Source organism: Epinephelus fuscoguttatus, linkage group LG6 (genome assembly GCF_011397635.1).
Source record: "Epinephelus fuscoguttatus linkage group LG6, E.fuscoguttatus.final_Chr_v1".
Taxonomy (NCBI): domain Eukaryota; kingdom Metazoa; phylum Chordata; class Actinopteri; order Perciformes; family Serranidae; genus Epinephelus; species Epinephelus fuscoguttatus.
Genome location: NC_064757.1, coordinates 14674665 through 14696241, shown reverse-complemented (window position 1 = coordinate 14696241; position 21577 = coordinate 14674665). Strand labels below are relative to the sequence as shown.

General features: G+C 41.8%; 1 protein-coding gene across 1 annotated transcript in view; it reads right to left on the bottom strand.

Annotated features, from left to right (window-relative positions):
* Positions 1–249: 249 nt before the first annotated feature.
* The window catches only part of LOC125890307 (transmembrane protein 132D), a 35302-nt gene continuing 13974 nt past the window's right edge, over positions 250–21577 (bottom strand). The window contains 7 exon segments of the mRNA XM_049578876.1: positions 250–2049; positions 2192–2383; positions 2574–2838; positions 3114–3319; positions 7001–7144; positions 9629–9821; positions 15236–15373. Coding sequence (XP_049434833.1) covers positions 721–2049; positions 2192–2383; positions 2574–2838; positions 3114–3319; positions 7001–7144; positions 9629–9821; positions 15236–15373 — 2467 coding nt within the window. The 3' untranslated portion in view covers positions 250–720.

Here is a 21577-nt window from a genome sequence, read left to right as displayed (position 1 = left end):
AATTCGGCTCCTGTTACAACCCCCTGAACAATGAACAATGAAGGAATTCTAATCGGGAAAAGTTTCAGCTGCTTTAAGTCTACAATCTTCACCACTAGACAGCACTAAATCTCCCTAAATCTTACACCCTGCTCCTTTAAAGTAGAAAGTCAAGTGAAAGGCAATATTAAAGATCATAGTGTTTTAATGAAAAAAACAAATCAAAAGAAAATTATATCAACTTAAATCTACAAAGAAAAGGGTCTGGGATATTGCACCATAGAAAACACGCCTTTCCATCAGAATTATGTTTAATCAAAGCCAAATTTTTGGTGAAACCCAAATCTCTCAGACTCAGTTTTGTATTATAACTGGGAATCAATATATTGTAGCCTATTTGTTATGTGGGATATTTTTTCAGTGTGTCTTTGTTCTGTGTATAGCAGCATGTGAGTGCAAAAAATTTAGAGAAGTAGATATCCACATGCAGCATTAACATTTGGTGGCTTAAAACATTGTGCCATTAAGAGTCCATCTGGTCAACCATCTAACACGCATCCACACTCCAATATTAACAATAATATACAGTACATGTACATGTAAAAGGCCTTGATAGGTAATGAAATGTGGAGGAGGGCAATTCCAAATTCACATATTCTAGACAGTTATTGGAGTTAACAAAGGCATTGAGGTGATCAAAGCCACATCTACTGTACATGTGAGGTCTGATCAGGCTCTGTATTATAACTGGTCCCCAGGCTCTGTAATGGGCACTTGGGGTTCCTCCTCACAACTGTCTTCCTTCCCAACCCAGTGGATCCCGTGGCCGTTCTCCCTGGGCGGGAGATGTGGCGAATGCTGGCGCTCCAGAGTGGAGAAGGTTGTGAACTGGACTCTCTTCCTCTTGCTGGTGGGCGAGTGGACTGACTCGGTGTGCATAGGTTTGCTCCTGAGGGAGCCCACGCAGCTGAGGGGTGAGTCTGTAACAGAGGCCAGGCAACTGGGCCTTCTGGACAGAGAAGCGGACTTATCAGGCCCAATGTCTATGACAGTGGTTGTAGTCTGGGAGTCTTGCTGGACAGGACTGCCTGGCACGCTCATCACCAGCTCAGCGTCTGTGCCGAGCCATACCCAGTCATGTCTGTGCCCTGTGGGCTCCTGGCCATGAGAGGGAGGCTTCTTGTGCCTAAACTTAACAACATATGAGATACAATTAACCAGAAAAACGAGGATGGCCAGGCAAAAGACGCCCAACAGAGCATACATGCCAATCTCCAAGTCTGTAAGCGGCCTGTTGGCCAACATTTCTTCGCCACCAATTTCTACCTCTGCAGTCTCCTGCCCAGGTACCTCAACCTTGGTGGGAAAGTTGTTATAGTTTACCAGGTTTCCAGGGGCTTTCACAGTGCTAGTAAAGCTAACACTGCTCATATCCTCTGCAATCATATTGTCTGAGCCATATGCTTTGCTGGTGTCTCTGGGGCTGCTCATCAAGCTGATATTTACCACGCTGGTGGGACTGCCAGGGTTTCCTGAATTGCTGGTCTTACCCACCCCTCCGAGGCTGCCGCTAGTGATGAAGGTTCGTTCGGTGGATTTGATTGTGGTTGTAATCTTCTGCATGGCGCTTTCCTCTCTATCTGAGGTAGAGCTGCGCAGTGGAGGATCCTGGGACGGCTTCCTCCGCTTTCTCTCGCCATCCACCTCTTCACCATCATTCCCATAGTCACTACCGTTGTCCTTGCTGCTGAGAGTGCTTCTGTCAGTGCTGCTGGTATTGCTGTCTGGGCGCCGGCTGTTCACCTGAAACTTGACCTTGAGGCTGCCATTGCCCACAGCCACTGTGCTTTTGCGTTTGGACTTCTGGCAGGACTCACAGATGGACATCTCTACTCTGACCAGGACTCCCTCGCCCTCACCCTCGGCCACCACAGTTGGAGGCGTGCCCTGCACTGACACCACCCCCTGATCTAGAGATGTCGCTGTCACTCGGTAGAAAGCAGGATCATAAATGTCAAGGGGCGTCTGGTTGCCATCACTGAACTGCACCCAGGCACTGATCAAAGCTTCCTGAAAGAAAAGAAAATAGGAGCAGTTGTAACTGTGCTTTTAATCTACAGTTCATCAATGACCCTCTTTACACCTGGTATTAATATATGTGCCCATATTCACATGAGGTCATTGAGACATTTAAATGGATTCAGACTGTTACCTGTTTGGGGCTCTGTAGAACCTCCTGTGTGGTCGTGGTAGCAAGGATGGCCCTATTGCTTCCAGCACTGAGCTGTAAAGTCATGGAGAGGCCTGTAACCAGCTGGACCCCCAACTCTGTGATGGTCACTTTGTCATCCACAACTTTGATAGTTGTCTTGGCCAAGATTGCGTCAGACAGCGGCGAAAACACCTGTCACAGTGCAATGTCAGAAACAGGAAATTAATTAGAGTTCCTCAGACTGTATCTTCTTGCTAGGACCAGTTCAGTTCATCAAATTAAAAGTAGAACTTAGTAAACAACCCCGATCTCAATTCAGGGTCTGACTAGCTGCTTCTTGATATGAGGTTGATCATTCAGTCAAGGTTAATCCAAGCAGTACCTGGATGGTGGTGATCCCCAGGTCTCGTCCTGACAGCACTCTTCCTGCCTGCAGCCTTGCCACCCGAGGGTCCTCCACCTTCATGAAGTATCGAACTAGCCTCGTAACATCCACCTGCCAGTCTGAGCCCAGAAAATAGGCCTTGGGATCCCGTGGGTCCGCCTGCTCTGCCACAAAGTAAGTTAGCACCCGTACCAGGGCGTGCTGAAACTGCAGCATGCAGCCCTTCCCCTTCCTGTCGTCTTCTTCACTGTTCCAGCCAGGTCTGGGACATGAGCACAGAAACACACGTGCAAGTCACACCTGTCACATGGTAAATGCTTTGACCTGTTATACTCCAATCACTCAGCCCTGTCTCTTTGCTTGATTGGATCACGCTGAGATATTGCAGTACATTATATAATGAAATCAAGACCCTAAACCCTTGGAGAGATATGATTTGGATTTGTATGGCCTAAAGGGTGCTTCTAGAAATCCGATCTAGAAACTAAATGAGGGGAGATTTTAACGTTAGACAAATGGTTTGTTGATGTGACCCACCTTTTTGAGGTCAGTATAGGAACCCTCCAGCTTTTGATCTGGCTCAGTTCTGTATCTGACACTTCAATCTGCAGGGGGAGTCGGGGCATCCAGACGTTCAGTTCGAGCTGAGCACTCAGGTAGCTGTAGGTGAAGTTCACCATCAACTTCACCTTGCCCTTCGTCTCTTTGCCATTCACGAAAACATAGTCGCACCTGTCTGACACCTGGATAAGAGGAGATAATTCATAAAGGGAACAATCCATCAGAGCATGAACATCTTATCATTTTAATTTCCCTGATAATGTTCAAGAGTTTATGTAAGTGCGCTTGTGTAAACAGTCTATATCAAACTCAGAATGAGATTGTTGTCAATGAAGGAGATGTTAGTCATCTAACCAATGACAAAAAATAATCAAATATTCTCATAAAAGTCACTATTTTAACAAATAGGCCATTCTTACAACAACAAATGGCCCTGCGGCAGTTTTGCACTGCATGTGTTACCATAGTAATGTCAGCTTCCTGTAATAAACTACTGCGATGATCACCGGTCCGAAGCGTTAGGAAGAGGCAGCATTGCAATTTTATGTTAATCAAAATTTCATGTGGTGCAGTGCTGAACATCAGTCCTTCACAGCCAAATGCATTCATTATGCCATGATTTCAAAGGTGACCTTGGCAAGTTTGGGCGACTGCTCATTAAGATCTCATGGACATTTTGAGACACGAGTCAGGAGGTTTTCCTTGGTTCTCTCAACAGCCACTGCTTTAAACAAATTGGATAATTAACGCAGCATTGAAATTCAGTCACCAGCCCCCTGGAAGTGCACAGGGGAGTGGAGGCGGGGGGAAGAAACAGTGACTTTGACAGATAGCCTAAGGAGGAATACAAATAGCAAATAGATTCCCGCTCTCATTCGCGTGAACCCAACAGTTTGCTAGACGATGTGCTGTCACAGGCACACGCTGTTTTCTGAGAGGATCTTGTGTCATCAGTGCATCTGAGCATCAGTCATCCTGCACCCATGACCAGAGCTTAAGCTTTAGTATGACCACATCACTATGTGTCATCCTTGCTGTTAGCTGAGATGCCCAGGCCTCTTCCCTGCGAATAATCCTATGCTTGATTTATATCCAAACAGCAGATTTACAACATGTGGCACTGAAGCCCTTGAACGGTTGTTATGGAAAATTTCATGCATGGAACAATTGACAAGGACTGATTTAGTTTCAGTGAAGTCGTCTAAAGTTCTCGTGTTTTTTTTTTTAATGGGGTGTGGAAGCAGTCAACCAGTCATCCACGATCTAGGACACTTTTCTCTTCTTCTTTTTCAGAGAGGCATCTTTGAATGAATTTCCATGAGCCATTTTCAAACAATATTCTGAATCTTAAAAGGGAATGCCATTTTAATGTGTCATCCGCCCACGCATCCCAGTCACAGTCTCATTCTGCAGCCAAGAATATCCCTCAGTGTTTTTGGTGTCAAAATAGCTATTTGTTTAAAATGGGATTTGACTTTCATCACTGGCTATAGTATTAAAGACCGGCAGAAAAAAACAATTGTAAAATGCATGCTTGACTGACACATCTGTGACAGTAGTTTGCTAGTGCAAACAAAACAAGTTCAATAAAGTTTTAATGAGTATGCAGAATTAATTAAGGCAAAGGGGCATATTAAGTTCAAGCATTACACTGAGTTCAGGCCTGATGTAAATCATTTAGTCAAATTGCTTTGCCACGCTATGAACGGTCCTGATTAATCAACTAAGTAGACATCTATGCTCAATATGTCGCTGCTTAAAATGTTCAAGTGTCAATCCTTCAATCCTGCACTGACAAAGAGAATGCCTCTGCACGTTTTTTAAGTCTCTCCATCATTCATGCACATTTGAAAAACCTTTCCATCACGGCAGATTAGACTTTGTTTTGCTTTTGTTTTGTCACATGAGCTATCCATTCTAGGTAAATCCTTCCCCATCTATCACTAGCAGATTTGATACTCTTCAGGCACACCAGAAGAGAAAAGATATCTGAGTCAAGCTGTTAGACTAAGAAGATTAAAGGGAATATTTGTCACTGAAGCTGCTTTCTGGTCAGCAAATACACTGAGAGCTACTGTAAGCTTAGAACAACAGCAAAGATGGCTACATTACAGGGTTGAAAAGAATGATTAAGTCCACATCCGGCCTTTACATCCTCATATAATCCTGCTTTTCTTATGACTGATACTCATCTGCACTTAATACATGTGAACTTCCTGTATATGCTGTACTGTGAATCTCTTCATGGAGCAACTCTCTGAAGATAATACTGCATTTATTTATTGGCCGTGACATCTGTTGTTTCCTAAACCTGCTTTGGGACATATTTGACCAGCAAAAAAAAAACACAACGTATTAGATCGCCGGAGTCTACTGCATGTCTTTATTCTTTGTTTACAATGCCACTTTACCCTTGAGTAAGTACATTCACAGCCTCTGACCTCAGGGGCCCAGGGGCCTGACTTTCAATTTCATCAGTAAACAAAGTCGGCTTTTGGCAGTCAGCCGTGCTCAGGTTCACAGGATAAAAGTGGCAAGTCACAGGACGGGAGCACAGTGGCAGACTGTGAGGTCGTTTGTGGCGAGCGATTTAGCTCAGTGGTTGTTCATTGTCGTGGAGATTGATGGGCAATGTTGTAGGAGCCCAGCTAATAGTTTGTTTTACGGTGTGGAAAAGAGACAGAGCAGAGGTGACTTTGGTACAACTTATTTGTCCGCATCTGTCCTTACCAACACACGTGAAACTGACCTTGCCCCCCTTTTTAAACAACCACTCTAAATTGCCCTCCTGGCCCTTAGCGTCAGAGCGGGCAGACAACAGACAAACACTCATATTCTTCCATTTACTGCTGCAAATAACTGTTTTGTTCTCAGGTTAACTATCTGCCCATGGTGATTGAACATTTTTTACACAATACTTCTGCAGCAAAATTGATTTAAGCGACAGTTCACCTCAGGATCCAAAATATTTATTTTTCCTCTTACCTGTAGTGCTCTTTGTCTGTCAAGATTGTTTTGGTGTGACTTGCTGATGGTTGGCGATATCGGCCATGGAGTTGTCTGCTTTCTCTCCAGTATAATGAAACTAGATGTCACTCAGCTTTTGCTGCTCAAAGCGCCAAATAATACCTTTAAAAACTCAACAGCAATGTCTCTTTCCAGAAATCATGACCTGGTTATTCACCATTATCCACAGACCTTGTTGTGAGCAGTTTCATGTAAGAACTACTTCTATTCTACTGAACTACACCCACCAACTGTATCACCACACAGAAGGAAGCCTGCATCTACTCATGGACAAGAGGCTTGTGACAATGTGAGATGTGAGCATAAATGGTGTCCTTTCGAATGAGCTGTAATGTTAGTTAGCTCACTGGTGCTAGGTGAGATAGTGGTAGATCCATGCTTCCTTCTGCGCAGTGATACAGATGGCAGATGTAGTTTGGTAGAGAGAGAAGAGTCCCTACAAGAAACTGCTCAGGTCTTTAAGCTTGAGCACCACAAGCTGAGTGCCATCTAGTTCCCCTATATTGAAAAGAAGGCAGACACCTCTACGGACAATATCTCCGACATTCTGCACACACACCAAAACAATTTAGATTGATAAATAGCACTACAGGTAAGAAAGAAACTGCCCCTTTCAGTAAAAAAAGTGTAACAAAAAAAGCAACTTCACATCTTATCTTTTCATTGTCATTGTGCCTTCTTAATGTAATAGTTTAAAAAGACATTTATGTTACAGTAAAATCGTTGTACTTGGATTGTATGAAACCAAAGAAGGTAAAAATGATTTATTAGAAGGTTATTGTTCCTTCTACAGCACATGGAGGCATGTAACAAGATGCAGGAGGAGTAAATCCTACCTTAAGCACATCTTCATCAGTGGAGCTACAGTCTGTGTAGTCGGACACATCAGTGACCACTCCGTCTTCCTCCACAGCCACTGTCCTCACAGGCATCACCACCTTCTTTCCCGTCAGAACCGCTGTATTCAGGATCTCTGTGTCCTGCAGAGAGGCCAGGAAAATCAGCCCAAGTTATTACATGTTGCTTACTTTCATAGAAAAAAAAAAATCATATGCTATAAATTCAATTTTCATTTTACATTTTTGACATTTGGCATACGTTTTCAAGTAGTGCCAAAAAAAAAAAAAAAGGTTTTTGGGATAGGATCACTGTAGGGTGCAAGTACAGGAGGAAGGTAGGAGAGACGGGGGCGATGAAGTGTGACTCAGTGACTCAGCAGTCCTGATGAGTTGAGAAGGCAGGTTCCCCTTTGGGAAGCCGGGGGAGGGGGGGGATAAGGCTGGGTGATGGCCAGGTCACTGCATGGAAGGGAGAGCTACTCTTGGATTTCTCTGCACAGGCATGTCCCTCAGAGCAATGCCATATCCGCTCAAACATGATCAAATAAGTAGAGCCATGGACGTGGACTAAAAATAAACTCGTATCTACAGCACAGCCTGTTCTTTAATGCTCAGTGTATTATCAAATAGGGCGGCTGTGACAGGTGGAGCCGAGGCATCCACTAATCGCAGGGTTGGTTGTTTGAACCCTTGGTCCCCTTGTCCGAGTGTCCTATAGCACGACACTGAGCCCTAATTGCATGGGATAGCTTGACCAGCGACTTGCATGTATGTGGCTTATATTGGCCTGTGATTACAGTATATGTGCGGATCATGAGTGGATTATGAGACAATGGGTCCATGGGCACACATGTGCAAAGGGTCCAACCACCTCTCCTCTGTAGGAGCAAGACACACAGACTTTGCAGTGGATTTGTGTCTGTTTGTTGACATTATGCATCTTTTTGTGGTTTTGTTTCTCTTTGCGGTCATTTTGTGTCTTATTGAGGTCATTTAATTTCTTTTTAGGTTGTTTTGTGCCACTTTGTAGTCATTTTGTGTTTCCATATGGTTGCTTTGTGTCTCTTTGTGGTATTTTTGTGTCTCTTTGTGTTCATTTTCAGTCTCTTCCTGGTCAGCCAGGAGGGGCCCTGAAACTTTTGGCCCTTTGGCCTTTACCTGGTAGGCCCATTCAGTAAGACATCCATGATGTGGATGGGTGAATTAGAGGCAAGTTGTAAAGCACTTTGGATAAAATGCTACATAAATATCCATTTATCCATTTACAGTAATAGTAGTAGTAATATTAGTAGTAGTAGTAGCATCTGCATCACTCTGTGTGTTTGTGCATATATGTGCATTTGTACGCATGCATGGATAATCAAAGCATGAAAACAAAGCAGATGGATATATGTCGTCCTCTGTAAAAACACACTGTTCTAAATGAAGTTGAAATAATTGAGTGTCGTGTGTGTAAATTAGTATGAGAGTGGTGGAGCGCAGCCCGGTCAAGTTCTGCAAATGATCAGTTGAATCAAATTTAAAGAGACACTTGGCCACTCAGAGTACAAAAATGAAGCAGATGGATAAGTGTCCCTCAACTGTAAAACTGGTTTAAATGAAGCCGAAATAACTGAACGTAGTTTTTTTTTCTACACTGCCATTACAATATAGTTAAATAATACAGATCTGAAGGCTGTGTCAGGGATGCTTTTGCCATTATATAGAAGTATTGAGCAGCAGCAGTAGATGGAGTTCACAGAGCAAGGCTCAGAGTGATCAGTCAGCGCTAATGTCCCTCCGAGCCAACCATCAAATCTCCTCGTGTTTGGCCCTCTGCCTGAGGTCAGCTTCTAATCCGCAAGAGAGATGAACCATGTCAAATTCACGGATCGGGATACTGTAGCATATCCCCATAACTTCAAGCACTCCGGCACCATTATGACAGAAATGCAGCAGACAGTACTGTGAAATATATGTAACCTGCTGCCCAGACATATGACATGAAGTATTAAAAAATCCTAACTTTTAATCATTCATATTTCATTTATGTTATGTGGTTTAACACATACTGAGAAACAGAAATAAGGTGACTGAGTGTTTTATGTGACCAGTCACGTCGTCCCTGCAAACAGTGACGCACTAAGAAGTCAGTGACCCAGGTGATAGATACCTCAGACTCAATGTGTGTAATTCAAATTGGTGTAAACTCTTGTGTAATGTTCCGTATTTAGTGTTGGTGATTATATCATAGATTAATTATAGAGGTAGCATGATAAAGAGGCCTGCGGCACCAAAATAGAAGCACATGAAGCAGCTGTTGGGAGGAGAGGATGACCACATATTGCACGCCAGAACAGAGCAGAACAACACAGAGGAGAGACATCAGCTAGCTGACAGTCAACAACACAAGGTCACTCTCCGCTCAAAATAGAACCCATTTACTAAACAATCCAAAGCATATGCAGCCTTCTGCGTTTGCAAACCAGACAGGAATGGATCAAAGCAAAGTGCATTTTATGATATTTTCATGCACCGATGCTCAAAGGATGCAGTCCAAGTGTTGGCGCTATCGGAACTGTCAGTGATGTCGATGTCTGTTTTAATGGTGATTAGGGGTGACATGGAAGCTGTCAGCGAGCTCACCATCACAAGAGGGGCCAAGCCAACAAAGTCTCTCTGAGTCGTATAGATCCTCATGGCTCCTTCAGTCTTGGCTACATTTTTGGACGCGGATGGCAGTTCCAGCCTCCATATGATCACCTGACTGTCGAGAGGACTGCTCAGCTCTTCCACCTCAAAATCCATCTGAAGCACCTCCAGCAAACTGCTCTCCAGCCTGAATGGGAAGCAGGATTAGTTAGATATGCATACCATGCATGCACATATGCCAGTCTATAATTCCAATGCAGCAAATGTGTTTTTCTGAAGGGTTTTTTTTTGGAAATAATGGTGTAAAAATTGATACAGAAATGCAAATAAGCAAGAATATCACATTGTTAATAGATGTTACTGCAGCTTCCTGTTGTCATATCATGTTATTTGGTGTAAGAAGTGCCACATTTTGAGTATATGTGAGGGGTCTAATTATTTTAACTTCTTCTTAATGCAAAATAGCACCAGCAAAGCAGAATCTTTCCATCACAGCCACTGATACATAACAGGATTATTCCACCACTGGTGTCTGCGATTCCCCCTCCACACATTAAATTCCTGTAGAGATAATCATGTCTGAGTAAAGGTGCAGTGATTATGCCACAGTGTATCCTGCACCTCAGCCTGTGGCTCATTGCTCTCAGTACAGGACTAGTCATCGTGAATCCATTCGATCATATGTGAAACAACAGATAACTGAATGGATACATTATCAGCCAGTGTGGCCAGGGCCAAACTGTTATACTTCTCATAGTTGAGGTATGGACTCAAGTCAGACTGGAGCCACAAATTTGAAGACTTTAGACCCGACTGTAAAAGAGCAAAACAGACCCGCAGCTCAACTTGGACTGTAACACCAATGACTCGTGACTTCACTTGGATTGAAGATTAAAAAGTATGTTATTTTAAAAACGTGCCACTCATCTATTCATTTTCCTTCATTTCCTAAATCAACTAACATTAACTCTGTACTTTCCCAGTGAGTCAACACTTAATTCCCCACATCCATTTTGTTTAGTTTAGGACTAAAGATTTGTCAGCCTTGACTTGAGACTTATGTGCAAAGGCTTGAGACTTCCTTGTGACTTGCAAAACAATGACATGGTCCCACCTCTGCCTCGTAGTCACAAGATCTAAGTCAAGCAGAATCTGTCAACCCAGAGGTATATAAATATGATGTGGTGACATTGCTGCTGTGATATACTGAGTGTGATTACATGGATATGAATAACAAATGAGGGAGAGATCAGAGAGATCAGGTTATTCATATTCTTTGTTTACATCTCAGTTTCTTTCAGTGTACTTCAGCTATTATATTCAGGTTTCTCATAAACAAATGAAGGTGTTACATGCTCAAACACATATTGATGTTGTGATATGAGACTAGATATCTTAGATTTTGGATATCCTAACACTGTAAGTGTTGTCTTTTTCTGGTTTTAAAGGCTACATTACAGTAAAGTGATGTAATTTTCTTAACTGACTGTTCTAGCTGTTCTATTATTTGCCTTTACCCACTTAGTCATGATATCCACATTACTGATGATCATTTATCAAAAATGTCATTGTGTAAAAAAATTTGTGGAAGCACAATATTATCGCAATATCGATATGGAGGTAAAATTAGATTTTCTCACCCAGCCCTACTCAGAATGCATCATGAGAACTAGTTTACTGTATGATGCAAAGGCACGTATTATATAGGCGGCAGTAACCAGTAGACCATGCATCCCAAATGTGATGCAATTATTTCACACTGTTGAAAGAAAAGTAGAAAGATGATAAAGACTTGCGTCTTGATTTTTGGAGATATCAACCTCAAAATTCATTAAGAATTTGGCCCTGTGGAAAGAAAGTGTGGGGATTTTTAGAAGAGGGATGTGATCCCAGCAGTTACGACAAGACCCAAGACCCAACTTTGCATCTGTAGGCATCTTCACAAACTAAACCAGAAAAGAACAGAGCTGAATTTCTCTGTGCTGGCCCTACCCTTGAGTTTCCGGTGCTGTTAAATGTGAACTGAATAAAAGGTGGTCCGAGGACAGCAGCGTCCTGCATTCACAACAAAATATAAGCCTTTGTAACTTATAATGGCCTCTCTGTGATGCCAGCTAGAACAGAGTGTCCTAGCCATGGATTCAATTTTCTCCCATGGCCCAAGTTAGTATTCTGGATTTTATTTCTTGGCACAGAATTGAACTACAGAAAAGATGTATTGGTGGACAAAAACACAATAAGCATGCACATACCCACATGGACATTATCAGACCCACTGCATCTGTGTGTGCATGTTATAAATATCTGTGTCAGAGCTGTGCAGACACACAGTAAGTGCTTTTTACAGCGTGAAAATGACCTCTAAGGGCTGCTCACCAGCCGCCTTCTGCATTAGAGAAACAACAATTGGAGGCACTGCAAATCATATTTTGTTAATCCTCCATTAAGTTTCAAACTCAACAACAAAGCATATAAAAGTCCTCCTCTGTATCCCCCCATCTCACTCAGTGCTCCATTATATCTGCCCTTATTAAGGGCAAGACGGAGATTTAGTGTAATTGAATAATCTCAGCATATTGCTCTGAGACCTGAGATTAATAGATAATAATGCCATTCTGGTCAAGTATCAAAACAAGATATGCTTGACTCACATAAGCATGCATATATCCCCCAAAGTATGCATTAGCACAGATATAAGAAAGGGCATGCTGCCGTGCTATTTACGCCCTCAGTCATTCTTGTGAAGCTTGCAGGGGGATGACGCTTCAGCAACTTGTTTATGGCCTGCAGTCTGTCTGTGAGTACGCTTTAATACTGAGATCCAAACCAAGCTGCAGCGACAGAGGATAAAAAAAGCTTTAATATACAGATACGGCAAATACTTTAGTGCTCGCTAAAGACAAAAAGTCAGCGAAATCCCCACAGTGGTGTGACAGTGGACACTCTCTGCAGGGGTTCTGTTGGTTTCATGACATTTTAGAGAGGATTAGCTGAAATGACTGAGTGAAAGAATATGTTAACCCATAAAGAGGTTGTGATAAACAATGTCATAATCCACGCCAAATGGGGAAAACAACTTAATGAGGTCAAACCAATAATAACAAGCACACATAAGGTCAGAGTTCTGTCTATGTTTAAAGCAAACTGTGTCTGTTGTTGCAACCTCTAACGGGTCAGTGTCAGACAAAGCCACAAGTTTAGCTCCAGGAAGTTTAAACTTATCCCTGTACTTGGGTGAAGGAATCTCTTTTTAGATTATACTGAAGCAAAGTTGACTGAGAAATGTTATTCTTTGTCTACTTTTATCAGTATAGTTTTTTTTTTTTTATCCTGGGAAAGTTGGCTGCATACACTTGCTCTTTTCCAGCTATGCCAAGCATTCACACACAGATTAGAGCCTCAGTTTTACAAGCATTTCTTGGAGCTGCTCTAGAGGCAAAAATAATCTCACTGTTTGAATTAAATCTCAATGGATCCGTTTATTGGAGCATTGGCAAGCTTGAATGGCAAAAAAAAGGAATTAAAAGCAAGAGCATAAAAACTACTCAAATAGTATTATCCTGGACGTATGTTGCCTTCAAGGCGGCTGGATGGTTGGCTAACAGTTGGCTCACCTAGATAACTTATTGGCCACACTAGCACCATGGCAGTGTCAGCCTCCCAGCCAAATCCTAGGGACCATCAACAGATATGGACATAAATAGATATATATTTCCTAATGACTTTGGTGATCTCCTGACTTTTTTGTTAGTGCCACCATGAGGTTGACATTTTGTGGTTTTGAGTAAAGTGTCTCCACAACTATTGGATTGAAATTTGGTACATTTGTACCTCCTTTTTGGATGAATTATAGCCACATTGTTGTTTCCTTTAATTTTCACTTAGCACCATCATCAGGTCAGAATTTTAAATTTGCCCAGTATTTTAGTTTGTAATCAAATAATTGCAAAACTAATGGCATTCACAGCCCCAGCTGTAGACCTCCTTTGTGTTTAGTGTTAGCATGCTAGTTTCCACTGTGCTCGGAACAATTGGTGCATCATCCTTACTGTGTTGACCAATTATGACAGAGGAGGCTAAAACTTCATGACTAAAAGTCAGTTTATTTACAGATGACAGTCTCGTCTAAATAAAGAAACTTCTTGTCATTAAAGGTCGTGTGTAGGATTTAGTGGCATCTAATTGTTGTGTTTTTGTTACCTTAGAATGAGCCATCTATACATATGGAGCATGTCCTCTTCCACAAAGTCCGACATTTTGTTTCTACAGTAGCCCAGAATGGACAAACCAAACACTTGCTCTAGATAGGGCTGTACGTGTTTTCAGGTTTGCGCTTTGACCACTGTACTTCTTCTGCACACTTGGCACACAGGAGAAGTTCCAGTTCTGCAACGTCACAGCTAAATGCCACTAAATCCTACACACTAGACCTTTAAGTTTGACCCCTCACTGTCATTATTAGTATGCTAATATGCAAAACTAAATGATCAGCATGGTAAACATATAATTGCTACTCATCAGCATGTTAGCATTGTCATTGTGAGCATGCTGATGTAAGCATTTAGCTCAAAGTACCACTGTGCCCAAGGACTGCCCCACAGGATCACTAGCTTGACTGCAAATTTGACTCTTAGTCTTATTTTTATATAGGGTAAGAGCCTAGTAACATAAAAATAACTGAAATAGAAGTTTAATGTAAGGCTCCTGTTGTGGTAGCAGAGCAAGACAGAGAAAGCTTGAGGAGAATAAACTTTTAAGCTTGTCTTTTCTGTGCCATCTTGCTTTAAAAAGTATCCTGTAATCCCAGAAGGCACGGGCCACACTTACATGACTTGACTCTTAAATTAACGCAGCACACCTTGGTTCAATGAAATGCACTCAGCTGAAAATGAAAGGACATCTGAGATAAGCTGCTTGTTGGGTTAGGGATGTAGCCCTGTTTAATGAGGTTATGGGGCAAGTTAAGTACTTCTTAGGAGCCCAGTGAGTTGGATCGGACCCACCTGCAGATGTCTTGTAAATAGTTTTAGTGCTACATTTGAAAATGGCTCACTACAGTTTAGCTAAAACTATGTTTCCTGCCTGCAGCTTTTAATTCATAGCTTAAAATAGGTTTTACTGCATAGTAGGAATGTACGGATGTGCAAAATGTTTAGAAATGATTAAAGCACAGATGAGAAGTAGACAATAAAGGGAGAAAAGCACTAGCTGTTTACAAGGGGCAGCTTTACAGGAGCACCTGCAGCAAACTGTGTTTAGAGAGTATTAGAGATGTCCTCTTAGGACACAGTATGCTTCTGCAGTAAGCTGCTGTCAGGCTTGTACAGTGCAGATGGTTTGTCTTTTACCCCACAGGTGCAGAGACAAATACTGATACTCTGTGCAGGACATACATTACAATAGTGCCACTTTTATCAGCTAGAGATACTGGCAACCAACAGAACATGAAAAATTCCCTTTGGACCTTTGGAGTGTTTTTTGTCCATTCAGACAACAGCAATTTAAGGCTATAAATATGTATAAACTCCCAGCCACAGCAAAACAGACACACTTAGGTAGCACACACTGTCATACAGAGTAATGTGAAGAGAACAGACTTGCCTTTTCCCAGGTATGGGAGCCTTCCTCTGACAAATTACAGCAATGGCTCCATCTGCACCCATATCCAGAGTGATGTCCCACAGTAAAGAGTTACTTGGTGTCGCTGTACGAAAGGTCACACCTTTCTTTACTGTCGCTCTGTGGAAAGTCAGAAATGAAAAGGTCAAGAATGTGGTAAATGTGACATGTCCCATATTAAAAACCAATGGAATCTGGAGCAATGAATGTTTATTTTTCAAAAGTTTAAGTAGTATATAATATGAACAATTAGCCAAACATAGTTAAAACATTTATCTGATGTGGAATTTGCTTTTGACAATTCATTATTATAATTATAGATTGCAAATTTCCCAGTGTGCAATACATTTTAACTTCGACTTAAAAAAATCAGTTTCCTCATTTTGAATATACTTGATTTATTCATTCAAACTACCTGTCCAGGCTATCACAATAAACCCAGAATTTCTGTAACAAGATGGCCACCTTATATATATATTTATTTTTTCTCAGAGAACAGTGATCAGACTTAATATTTTTTAGATTTAAAGGGGCAAATCTGTGACTTACTTCCACCTGTACCCTCCACACCACCCTCATCAACATTTGCATTTGAGACAGCAAAGAAAACATTGTTCTTTCTGTTCATCCTCACATGCACTCATTCTTAATTTATAACTGTACTAATGGATCATTAGTTTACTTGGCCTCTAATTTGTAAATGATAAGCATTATGCAGCTGAACATGTACACCTTCCCAGCGGGCTTCCCCAGCATGAGCAGCTTGCAGTAGGTCAAATGTTAATGAGATATTCTCCCACAAGAACTGTGATCAAGTAAAGCCAGGGGACGCACGCATGCAAAAATCCAGTCCTCTCTGCTGCAACAATACTAATAATCCATATGGTCAACTATTCTCACAAAGTAATGCTCCTTTATTACACTCAAAGCTCCGATGAGACCGCCTGAACACTCAGGGACAGCTCAAACAAGTTGTCTCAAATAGCTCACAACAACATCCTCGTGTAATTCTTTGGTTTTCATCTGCATGCAAAGCCGTGCGGTTTATCTCTGAATCTTTGAGATAAACACAAAGTGATGAGCGCATTATGTGTCTCTGAGGAGGTGTAATCTATGATACGAGCAACAGCAATCTGAGCTCAGGGTCTGACTTTGAACACCAGGCATAAGAACAGGCAACATTGCTCCCTGCTCAGCACAATGAAACAAATCAGTCTGCCAACAGGCACTAAGTCCTAATTGAAAAATGTAAAGGGACAGTTCCCCTCAAAATCCAAAATACATATTTCTCTCCCCACTTTCATGTAGGAACTATTTTGTTGTTACTGAACTCCACCTGCCAAACGCATCACAGAAAATAGTCCTTACATGAAACTGCTCAGAGCAAGGTCTGTGGATTATCTTGAGTAACAAGGTCATGATTTCTGGAAAGAGAGATTGCTGTTGAGTTTTTCAGATGGATTTTTTTCTGCACTATTAGGACCACAAGCCGAGTGCCATCTAGTTCCATTATATTTGAGAGAAGGCAGACATCTCTACAGCCGATATCTCCAACACTCAGCAACTCACACAAAAACAATCTAGCTGATAAGTGGCACTACAGGTAAGAGGAAAAATATGTATATTTGATTTTGGGTGAACTGTCCCTTTAAGATAGCCTCTTAATGGATTTGTGGTGAGCTTAGTGTGCTCATTTGTGTGTGCTTATATGTATGAACCCTTCTTCGTGCCAGCATGTGCGCATCTAGCATGTAATCTGGAAGGAAGGTCTCAAGTGGCCACTGATCTTTAGCATCTCTACTGTGGGGTCACAACATCTGACACGACATTGCCTTTATTACAGGAGCACAAGATAGAAAGCGTGCCTTTTTTTCTTCTGTCTCTTTGTCAGAAAGAATGGATTTGGCTCATCTTATGGCATTTGTGACGCCGTTACAGGTTCAAACAGACAAAGAGCTCACAGGTTAAAGGCCACGATTAAAAAGGGATGACTGAGCAGTATCTTCTTCAATGGTGGTTTTAATCTTGTGCCATTGTGACCCCGGAGGCTGCTGGTTTCCATTCCAGCTGCACACAACAACGCTGATTTATCTGATTAACACAGGTTGAACCAGGGGCTAAAAGGTGAAATCATCTGGTGATAGAAAATAAAAAACCTGTAAGTTTTCTGGTCATGATTGCACATTGCTGGATGTCACAGTTTTAGAGTCAGTGGACACTTAATGGCCGTATTATTTACAATAAAGAATGTGTGTAGAAGCCTCCAGCCTCTCACTTTGACAATTTTACCACAGAGGTTTCTGCAGCAGACATGTCTCAGGAGACAAACTAAACTTACAAATTGAGAATTCCAATTTATTAAAGCACTTCTGGCTCTGAGCGGTTCTAATCAAATAAAGTACAAAATGGAGCCAAATACAGCAGGTGTTGCATGGTCTCTATATTAGTATAGGAAATGAAACCAGCTTCTCTGTGTACTGTACATTAGAATGAATGACAGTAGCAAACCGAAGGGGGAAGCCAGTCCGTTGTTATGAGTCTGAGGGTTTCCCAGGAGGCAGCAGAGCCAACAACACAGGGTAAATGAGCAAGGAGAGAACAGGAAGTTTTGATGTAAAGAGGCTATGACCTTCTGGTGAAGAACAATGAAAGATGAAGTGATAATAAGAAGGAAGGTGGCTGCTCCCTGTTACCCCTGTTAATTGCAACATGAAAGAAGTGCATGTCATTATTTCTGTTTTTAATTTAAGTCACACAGCACACAATATGCAGTCTCAGAAAAAGAACTTTCAGCTTATGATTGTGACTACTTCTAAAATGTAATCTGCTGCACTTATTATTGATGGAAGGGGAAGGAATTTACATCTGTCTTTTTTGTGCTGCTCACTATCCACAGTCTGCATGTACTGTAACAGAACATGCTTTATTTTACCCCATTTTTCCAAATGCATAGCGTCTCCCTTTCTGCACCATCCCAATTTTTGTTTAGACCTTGTACAGAAAAAAACAAGAGCCATATTACACATATATAGTGTTGGGAATGCACAACACCACAGTGTGCTGTCAGACAATGATGAATGCTCATCTTCCGCAAGCAGCTATAACCTTTGCCTTAGCAGGGATGGAGCAGGAGGTGGCTTCTGGGGCTCCAGCCCCAAATGTTTACTCAAAAGACCTGAATCTATGCTGTTCCCAAGAGAAATCTAATATCATTAAGAAAATGTTCTTCTTTTGGCCTAATATTCATATAAGTATTGAAGACCACATTTACTTGATGGTGTTGAGGGGGTTCTTTGATTTGCAATAAGAGAAGCCTAGATTACTATGACATTGATTTAAATGTAGCAGATTTGCCAGCCAAACATTTATTCTGTAAACTCTACTCCAGCGTTGTGTAACAAGCATAGGTTTCTGTTTACGCCCAATTTCCCACCCTACCCTATGTTGTGTACCTTATAGTAACATCAGAAAAAGTTGTCTCTTTTGAGTGGGAGAACAACTAGATACAAATTAGGATGTAGGCTCTACATGATTAGCTTTTTTCCTTGGCATCTATCATGTTGTTCCCAAATAACATACAGATTTTTTAGGCATTCTGTTGTCTTCAGTGGCTCAAAAAATTGTGCACATAGCTGATGCAAATGAGGAAAAAAAAAATCTTTTGGGTTTGGTAGGTTTGGGCTGAGCCCCAAATGTTTTCAACGTCTCAACGTTTCAAAAATGTGGTTAACCACTGGTCTACAACCACGCTAGCATGAGGCACAGCAGTGCTTTGAGCTAAATGCTAGCATCAGCATGCTATGACAGTGCTAACATGCTGACTTTGGCAAGTATGATCTTTACCATCCTACCATCCTAGCTCAGTGTGATAACATGCTAACAAATGCTAATTAGCACTAAACACAAGGCTGCTGGGAATGCCATGTGTTTTGCATAATAAAAAGTAGGCTATTGCATTATTATTGGGATTTGTATTGGATTATTAGTATTTAGTTTCTGGAATTCATTCTCAACCAAATTTTATGGCATCCCATCCAGTCAGTTGTTGTGATATTTCACTCAAATGGAAACACCATGGCAGCACTGGGGGAAAAGTCCAAGGATGACTTAAGTAATTATGAAGTATCCTCTGGAAACATGAATGTCTGTACCAAAATTTCATTGCAATCCTTCCAGCAGTTGTTGAGGTATTTTATTCTGGATCAAGGTGGTGGAGAGGCTGACATTGCCAACTCTGGAGCCAAAGCCCTGGCATGGATAAAAGAGGTATAAAATTGTATTTACATATAATGCATTGCACATTGCACATGCAAAACTTATCACAGAATTGAAATTTAAAAAATCAATATACGTAGTGTTGCTTTTCCCAACAGGCATTTCCTTCTTCTGTATATAATTGCACCACTGACGCCGACTGCAGAGAATTGTAAGTGCAATGTAATCCGGCATAATTAATGATGTAAGCAGGATGGCATCCACAGTGTATTAATGAGAAAACCTAGGAGGACTGTTAATCTAGTAATGACTTGTGTATAACATGCCCTGCTGTGATGAAACACCTCTGTGTATTGAGCTGCATGGAGCAGAGTTTAACTAATAAAAAGTGACAGTAACAAGAAGACTTATCTCAAACGCTTTTTCTCGCTCAGCCCCCCTTGTCTTACAAAAAAAAATTGAAAAAAACCCTTGTGACTGGAAGAGGCGTTTTTCTTCTGTGTGGTGGGGAGCTGGGACCATTGTCCATGGATTTGGTTAGCAGGCCTTGAGAAGGCAGTGGGCAGGGGGAGGCACCAGGGCAGAGAAGATGGATGGCTGTGGAGACTGAAGCTGACAGTGTGTGAGAAAAGCAGCTCTCAGGTGCTGCACCTGCCATCCATCTCACTTCTGACCAGGCAAGGCATGAGTGGCACTGTTCTTGCACCTTATACATACTCTTGATTCACTCACACACACAAGCATGCACATGAAAATGCTACCACACACAGGCAAAATGGTACACAAATAAGTTGTTGGCTCTTGGCCTTCATCAGTCAGTTCCCTTCCCTGATGTATTTGTGGACTGCTGTTGTCTTAAAACGTATCTGAAAGATCACAGAGCCATGGTCAACAAAGGAAAGTAAAACAATGAGACAATTCAAAAAAGCAAATACCTAATGCAATAACACAGAGACTGTGGCTGATCAAAGACCTACAAGATAGATTGCATTCTCTGTGTGAGCTACACAGCCTGGCCCAGATGCATTTCATCACCGACGCTGCTATCGAGATGCTACAGTACATGGGGTTTGTAATTGCTTCCCTGATATAATTTGTGTTACCATCTTTGGCTTTGTGAATGCATCACTGCAGGGCCACTGTACCACCGGTGAACCCCAGTGCAATCGGAAACAGATGCAATCGTTAATTATGCAGGCAAATGTCCACCGTTTAGCCAGTCTGATGGCCAGCCATCGGCAACGTGCTTATCGTACTTATGGAGCAGTTTAGGGAGTTGGGGAGACGTTCATGCCAATACTCCTGCCAGATGGCAGGCACCACAGCACTAAAAATGGATGTGAAAGTCCTATTTGTCACACAGATGAATGATTAGGCTCCCTGGTTGAAGAGCTCGCTGACACAGTGTCCTGTTGATACAGACGTTCAAGTTTATTTATTGCCACACTGCTGCCTTTAAATAAAATTCACAGAACAAGACAAACTATTGTGCTTCATTGCTGACTTTAAATGGCCGTTAAGAAGAAAACAAAAAGAAAAATTGTGAGCTCATATGTCTTGTCACTCAACTTCCTGCGCATACACTGAAGGGATCATCTAATTACCCTTCACATGGGTGTGTGATGATGGCATTACAGCACTTTATCTTTGACCTTTATCAAACTCTCACTGAGAATGACAGGTTCAATTTGCAGGAACGGACAGGTGTGGCTTGTCTTTTTCTCAATCGACCTCAAATTTGTATGTCCCTTGACTCCAGCTATAGACATCAATAACAGGTTTATCATGCTGATGAGAGAGTATTAAGCAAAGCTTAATGGGACATTCAGACAGTGATAAAGCACACAGACAGCTGTTGAGGACCGGATGCACAGGGCTTGTTAATGTGCTGATAAGCTTGGGGAGCGAAGCACTGTGTTACTGAATGTGTGAGTTAGAAGAGAAGCGAGTGTATCATGTCACATTTATTGGATGCAAAAAATATAATTTCAGAGTCTAGTTACCAATTCATACTGTATAGACACAACTGCCCATGGCACATGTTTAATTACTACAAAGCTTCCTAACCAAGTGATAGCTGTGAGGAGAGGAGAGGAGAGGAGAGGAGAG